Consider the following 7,956-nt stretch of genomic DNA (forward strand, 5'->3'; position numbering starts at 1 on the left):
TATTGCAACAGAAAACATTGTAGAAGCTAGTCTAACCCCACACCCAAAACAGGAATCAACTAAAAGTTCCTAGGTTGACTCATTTCATATTGGTTATGCATTGAAAATGATAGAGAACTCATGGTTTCCAGAGACAGCTTTTCCATTTATGGACCACATCTCATTATTATTTGTAACAATATCTTAACATCATCATATCATTCCTTCCATATTTTACTCAGATCTATGATATAAGTGGGAAAATACTTTTCATATTAAAAAAGTTACCTATGCAATTATGCAACTTTTTTTTTGCTACTTAATGAGTTTTTTGAGTGACTGAGTAGTCCATGATTGTCCAGATTCACAAAGAAGTAAAACTAGAGCCTGAATTATACTGACTCTGAAGCTAAGCATCTATCCATTATGTGATGATAAAGATGAGGATAATGATGTTGATGATGATGATGAATCAATCATTATTTATTAAGTTCCTTCTCTGTGCTAGGTACTGTGCTAAGTATTAATGATACAAAAAAAGACAAAAAGAACCCCTGCCCTCAGGGAGTCCACATTTAATTTGGGGAGACACATGCAAACAAATACATACAAAGATACATATGGGATAAATAAGAAATAATAATAGAGGGAAACACAAGGATTAAGAAAAAGTTCAAGAGGGCTTCAAAAAGTTTTAAGGTGAGATTTTATTTGGGAGTTAAAGGTAGAGACGTCAGGAAGAATAACAGAAAAGGAAAAGCATTCCAGACACAAGGGATAGGCAGTAAAAATTCCTGGAGGTGGTGTATTGTGTTCTGTCAACTGCAAGGAAATCAGAATCACTGAATCAAAGAATACCTATAAGGGAGTAAAGTATAAGATGATTGGATTTTTAGGAAAAGTCTATGTTATGAATGGCTTGGAATCCCAAATAGCATTATGTACTTGATCTTAGAGTCAATTGGGGTCCACTGTAGTTTACTGAGTGAGGGGAGTGAGAGTTGACATGGTCAGTCCTCTGCTTTAGTAAAATAATTTTAGTGGCTAAGTGGAGAATGAAATGGAGTGGGGAGAGACTTGAGGTAGGCAGACACACCAGAAGACTATTACAATAGCATGGGCGTGAGGTGATGAGGGCCTATACCAGAGTGGTAGTAATATCAAAGGACAGAAGGTGGCATATTTAAGAAATGTTACAAAGTTGAAATTGATAGGCCCTGTCAACAGATTGGATATTGGGAGTTTGAGAGAATGAAGAGTGCTGAATGACTCCTAGGTTGTGAGGCTGAGGTACTAGTAAAATGGTGTTTGTAATTGGGAAGGAATAAGGGAGGAGGATTTAGAGGGAGATAAAATAAGTTTCATTTTGACATATTGAGTTTAAAATGTCTACTGGAATCCAGTTATTAATATTACAAAAACAGCTGGAGATTCAAGACAAGAGATCAGCTGAGAGACAGGTTAGATAGGTAGATCTGAGAGTCATCAGTCTAGAAATGGCAATTAAATCCATGGCAGATGATGAACTCACTAAGTGAAAGAGTATATATAGAAGGAGAGGAAAAGAGGGCCAGTGACAGGAGCCTGAGGGACACACATGGTTGGAGGGAGTGATATGAAAAAGGACCAACAAAAAAAGCAGAGAAAAAGTGTTCAAATAAGTTGGAGGAGAGCCAGAAGAGAGTTTTTTTTTCCCAAAACCAGAGAGAAGAGGGTATCGAGGACAAAAGAGTAATCAACAGTGTCAAAGACTACAGAAAGGTCAAGGAAAATGAGGATTGAGGAAAAGACATTGGATCTGGCAAGTAGATCATTAGTAACTTTGGAGGGAGAAGTTTCAGTGGAATAAAAAGGTCAGAAGCCAAATTGTGAAGCATTAAGAGAGTGGGAGGAGAAAAAGTAAAGGCACTAAATTGACCTTTTAATGGAATTTAGCTATAAAACACAGAAGAGACATGGAGATATATAGGATAATATAGGATAATAGTTACCTGAAATGGAAGGATCAAGTGACTTTTTTTCCAGGATGGGGAGACATGGGCATGTTGGTAGGTAATGGAGAATGAGTGAGTAGTTAATTTGCATGATATGAATCTGTCATCGATTCAGTCGAAAATTTGCATGATTTTTTTTCAATTTTTATTCAGTGACACATTTTAGGAGTGAAGCTGATGAGTGGTGGGGTGATCAAAGTCTGGGACTTAGCTGGGTATAATTTACAATATGACAGGTGAGGCTAGAAATTAAAAAGAGAAGTATGGTGTGGTTTTAAATTGGTTTACCACAGGGTCAAAATGGTGAAAAGAGGAAAGAGGGCCTGGTGCAGGAAAGATATCCTGGAAGAGAACTGAGGTGGCAAGGGATTGGAGGTAGGGTTTTATAAGGGAAATAGTAGGTTTGAAGACCAGTGTTTTATAAGGGAAAGCAGAAGAAGAGGTGAAAAGTCAATAGATTGTGATCAAATATGGGGAATGAAGAATTCTTGAACATAGATGGCACATTCGTATTGATGACAAGAACTTCTTTGTGTGTGGCTAAGGTAGGGTGGAAGACTAGCTCATAGAAAGTGAATAGGTTGAGGAAATGAATTTTAGTGTTTGAGGTATTTAAGGGATAATTGGTATGTATCTAGAAGCCTCTGATATGAAGGCAGGAGTGGAAGAGGGGAAAACAATTGTGAGCCAATTATACCCAGCTAAGTCGCAGCCTTTGATCATCATCATCATTCCCCACCTTCACTCCTAAACTTATATTGCTGAATGAAAATGGAAAAAAAAATTGCAAAACTCTTCTAACTGAATCAACTACAAATTTAAATCACAAACTCAGCGAACTCATTGAGAAAAGAAAATGAGTGATTTTGGCATATAAACACAACAGCTACAATAAATTTTATTGGTTAGCAAATGTGAATAGGTAGTAAATCTCAAAGTAAAAGAGGTACCTGAGTGAGGGAGGTAGGGGGAGAAACTTGAAGTGACAATGGGGAGCATAGGTTAGCCCCATCCTCTTCCCCTTGCCTTGATTACCAAGCTGAGATGAACAATTGAAGTGCAGTCAGTACTAGAAAAGTGGACGAGGGAGGCTTTGTAATCAGAGTATCTGAATTTCAGTAATATAGGAGTGTAAGAGGAAAGAATTTAAAATTAAGGGAAGTCTTTTTTCAACAGGTATTGCATAGAGCACAGTAGAAGGGCTAGGCTGTGTTTGGTTGAAACTTTGGGATAGAAAGGCTAAAGATATGGAAATGAGATATCAGGTGATAGAGGTAAGTGTGAAGTGAGGTTTGAATGATCTACAGGATTTCAGAGTCACTATAATGTGACTGGTATAACTAGTTATGATAAAATGTTCATATTTCGTGCAAGGCACCATTCCACTCCCAATGGTGATTGGAGATTGGGCTGAAAGCAAGTAAAAAATGAGTTGAGAGGCAGTTGCAGCCTGGGAGTTTCTCTTCCTTTATCTCCTGCCCTCTATAGCCTCGCAGAATTGCAACCCAGTCGATGCTAGCGCTGCTCCGCCTCCCCTAAGGGGGCCGAGCCTGGGGCAGCCGAGGCCCGCGGGTCTGTGGGCAAGGGGTTACAGCAGGAATTGATGACCCTGATGATGTCTGGAGACAAAGGAATTTCTTCCTTCCCAGAGTCAGACAATCTCTTCAAGTGGGTGGGGACCATCCATGGGGCAGCTGGGACTGTATATGAAGACCTAAGGTACAAGCTCTTCCTGGAATTCCCCAGGGGCTACCCCTATAATGCTCCCACTGTGAAATTTCTCACACCTTGTTACCATCCTAATGTGGACACCCAAGGGAATATCTGTTTGGACATCCTCAAGGACAAGTGCTCAGTTCTGTATGATGTCAGGACCATCCTGCTATCCATCCAGAGTCTGCTGGGAGAACCCAGCTTGGACAGCCCATTGAACACACATGCTGCTGAACTTTGGACAAATCCCACAGCCTTTAAAAAGTACCTGCTGGAAACCTACATGAAGCAGGTGACTAGCCAAGAGTCCTGACCCTGGCTGCCCAGACTACCTTCCTTCATCTTGTGTGTATGTGTATGTGTGTGTGTGTATCTTTTCCCATTCCTTATAACCTGTCTTTTTCTGTAAAGGACTGTATCATAGTTTTCCTTCTTTTTTTTTTTCTTAAGCTCTAATCCAGCCCTCAATATTAATGTATAAACAAATAAAGTTTTGTTTTAAAAAAATGAGATGAGAGGCACAAGGTTAGATACTTACATGGCAGGCAGTGCTTCACAACTACTTTTCCCTCAAAAAAGATGAAGATTAGACAGGAAAGATCACAGCTTGGACATGGAAGTTGAACCTCCACAATAGAAGAAATAAGTCCCTACAAATTTTCTCCTACCTATTACTTTAAGGGCAGGTGCAGCAACAAATGGAAGACCTGAAGTCAAACAGTAAGTTACTCCTATTTGCACCAGTTGAAATACATCCCTGTTAGGAAACTGGGAAGTTAGGGGGCAGAAATTGGAAGCTGACAGGTGCTGGCACAAGGGTGATAATATCCATATGTGGTCCTGAAACAGAGCACAGAGAGGCTGTGAACTCTATCTACATGATCAAAAAGCTAGTTATGTTTCAGAGAAAATACTCAAACCCATGTGTTCTTGAATGTGTCCAGTCCTCTTTGCACCATTCCCTGCTTCCTACTAACAGTAGCAGTAGCAGCATCTTTTTGTTTTTGATAATTCACATTTCTTTAGTGGATCATAGGATGATCATCAATCTAGAGGAGAAAGCAATGTAGAAAATTAAAATATGAAGCAATTTATTTAAGTGCTTTAAAAAACCTTCAAACATATAAATGAGAGCTATCATTAATGTGATTAACGCATATTACATAGGGGTGTATGGGATGTTCAGTGAGGACTACATGCGTGGCGTGAGGGTTTGCCGAGGCTTTGTCAAGGCTGTGCATCCAACTGTTACCTGTGGCTCCAAGAAGCTGTGGGATATGCAGCAGCCATGCCCCAGTAAAACTCCCTTTGCAGACAGACTAACTCATGTTGAGAGTAACTGATAAGCCTTGCAATCCATTGATGAACTAGGAGAATGGTTGCCCCAAGCATGTGAAGACTTCAAATGATAGAATGGGCAGCTGAGAACAATTTGTTCCTAACGCTATGAATCCAGTTGAAGCAGGTGCTGTGGAACACTTAGAGCTTGGTCAGTTATTGAAGATGCCAAGGTCATCCACTGCATCCTGGGCCATCACCAGTATTTCTGACCTTTACTCTGCTGCTACACTTCAGTGACTTAAGTAGAGAGAGTAAAGGTGACCACTTTGTTCAACTCTCTGCCTCACTTAAATCTAATTCACGTACAATCACCCTGTGATGTCATTGTTCCCCTTCAAAAATGAAAGACAAACAACTTCACTCCAAATCAGTTCTTCAGATTCCAAATTAATATTCTTTCCATTATGTCAGGTTTTTATATTGAGTTCTTACCCAGATTTGCTTAACTCCTTATCATTAGCCTAAAAGAGAAGCCTAATCCCTTCCCTCACATATGCTACCACTGCTGCTGCTGCTGCTGCTACTACTACTACTACTACTACTACTACTACTACTGCTATTACTATTACTACTACTAGTACTCATATATAATGCTTTAAGGTTTGTAAAGTACTTTAAATATAGTATCTCAATAATAGGAATCATTTTCAAGTACAATATTTGAAGATATCCCTACTTGTCTCTGAGACCACCTACTCTTTTTAGTCTTTTGTCAGAGGACACATTTTCCAGATCCTTCACTATCTTTGTAACCTTCCTCTGATCACTTTCTAACTTTCCAATGCCTTCTTTGAAAGGTAGTCTCCCAGAATTACCATAATATCACTAATGTAATAAAAATGAAGCAGATCACATTTTAACTACCACTGCCCTTGCTCTAGAGAAAAACAAAATGGTGAAATGGAAAGAATTAGATTTGAGCTAAAAAAAAGATCAGGGTTCAATCCCTGATTTTAACTATGTGCCTTTGATCCAATGATTTTATTTCTAAGGACCTCAGACACTTCATCTACAAAATAACAGGATTGGACTAATTGCCCTTTGAAGTAACTGCCAGTTCAAAATCTATGATCTCATTACATTATGCTTTTATTAATGCATTTTAAGACTACATTAGATTTTCTTAGCAGTCACATCATAGCATTGGCTCATACTAAACTTCTCAAATGCCTAAATCTTTCTTCAGATGAACTCTCATCAATCCAGTTCCCCTTCTTTTATGTATGGGTCAAAGTTTTCCCCTTGCCTAATGCAGAATTTTATATTTGGCCTCAAAGAGATTCATTGTCTTAGTATTGGCTGATAACTCCAACCTGCCTTAATAATTCTGAACCTGATGACCACATCCAACATATTAGTTATTTTTATACATTTAATCTTACCCATATATAACATATACATGCCTTCCTACTATGACTTTATCATTACAATTGATATTTTTTAAAAAAACAGTTATAATCAAGGTCAGAACTATGTGGCATATTCATATAAGTCCAATAATCAAGATGATGATGATGATGATAGACTTTGTTCAACAAATCACTGATCTTTGGATAGTTATCCAGCCAGAGAACCTACTTAACTATATTATCTAGAAATTCACTCACCTTTATAAACATTCTCAAATGTTTCTAATCAGTGTGATAGATTTATTAAATCATCCATCTGTAGTTTTTTGTCTTTTCAACCAATCACACTCATTTGTTAAATAACTGCCTGTGGCTATTGGGTAGTAATCAACCACAAAAGAGAAAATATGAAACTAGTTGGCCCATCAGGACAAAACATATTTATCTGACCATATTACCATATTACCACTATGCCCTTCCTAAATCTACATGCAGAAATTCAAGGGTTGTCCCTTATCCAGTCATTTTGTAATTGTTACAACGTCATGTACAGGTGGTTATAAAGTCATGAAGGGAATTACAAACTTTGAAAGAAATTGTATGGTTCAGTAAAAAAAAAAAATCACTCAATTTGGAATAAGAAAATCTGGATATAATTTCTGGTTCTGCTACTTATGACCTAAATGACATTGAGCAAGTCATTTAACCTCACCATGAAATGGCATTCTTATGTACTAAATGTGACATTGAGAGATAATAATTAAAGTTTTGAAGTCTTTTCCAAATACTTTAGATGTTGACTAAGATTTTATAATCTTCTCTTTACTCCCTCTTTAATCTCTCACTTGATAATAGGGTTATTTTTCTTCTGATATTAATTATCATCTCTATGCAGATAACCTGTAGGTCTCTCTATCCAACTCTACACTCAATCTTGAGCCCAGTCCTACATGATAAACTGCTTTTTGGAAACTGAAAATAGAGTCACAAGAGGATACTTAACTCCAAATGCCCTCAAGGGTATGTCTTCTCACTTTTATGTATGTGAGACTTAATAGTTAAATAGAGTGGAGCCTAAGAATCAGAAAGACTTGGGTTTAACCAAAACTTCATTGGTATGTTTCTGGAATGATCGAACTCCTAGACTGATATGCCACTTTAACTAGAGCTTTTGAGAGTGCGTCCTATTTGTTTCAAACATTTTTAGGATATGTTTTGTAGCATGATCTGCTTTAATCCAATCCCTCCCCCCGCCAAAGCAACTTTGATCATCTCTAGTGGATTAAGATAAAATTGATCTAGTTTACTTCAACTTTATTATTTCAATCCAGATGTTTAGAACTTCTGTTATTAATTTAAATGGGAGTTCACTTCCACACTTCTGTAGCCATTACAGCTTATACACATCTATCTATCTCTCTATCTCTCTATCTCTCTCTCTCTCTCTCTCTCTCTCTCTCTCTCTCTCTCTCTCTCTCTATCTATCTATCTATCTATCTATCTATCTATCTATCTATCTATCTACTTTCTGAAATAAATAACCCCACTATCAGTTACCTAATATTCAGTCTTGGTCTCTA

General features: G+C 37.8%; 1 protein-coding gene across 1 annotated transcript; it reads left to right on the forward strand.

Moving 5' to 3' along the window:
- The first annotated feature begins 3,521 nt into the window (after positions 1-3,521).
- LOC138145942 (ubiquitin-conjugating enzyme E2 C-like) lies at positions 3,522-4,139 on the forward strand. Its single transcript, XM_069067628.1, has one exon. The coding sequence runs from the start codon at positions 3,577-3,579 to the stop codon at positions 3,997-3,999; it is 423 nt and encodes a 140-aa protein (XP_068923729.1). The 5' UTR covers positions 3,522-3,576; the 3' UTR covers positions 4,000-4,139.
- The last annotated feature ends 3,817 nt before the right edge of the window (positions 4,140-7,956 follow it).

The sequence above is a fragment of the Petaurus breviceps genome, unplaced genomic scaffold (assembly GCF_028583685.1).
Source record: "Petaurus breviceps papuanus isolate PSGF00001 unplaced genomic scaffold, PetGlider_PUasm1.0 139, whole genome shotgun sequence".
In the NCBI taxonomy this organism is placed as follows: domain Eukaryota; kingdom Metazoa; phylum Chordata; class Mammalia; order Diprotodontia; family Petauridae; genus Petaurus; species Petaurus breviceps.

What these genes read in the sequence shown, in the direction of transcription:
- LOC138145942 (XM_069067628.1), top strand. Translation starts at nt 3,577, where the DNA reads ATGACCCTGATGATGTCTGGAGACAAAGGAATTTCTTCCTTCCCAGAG.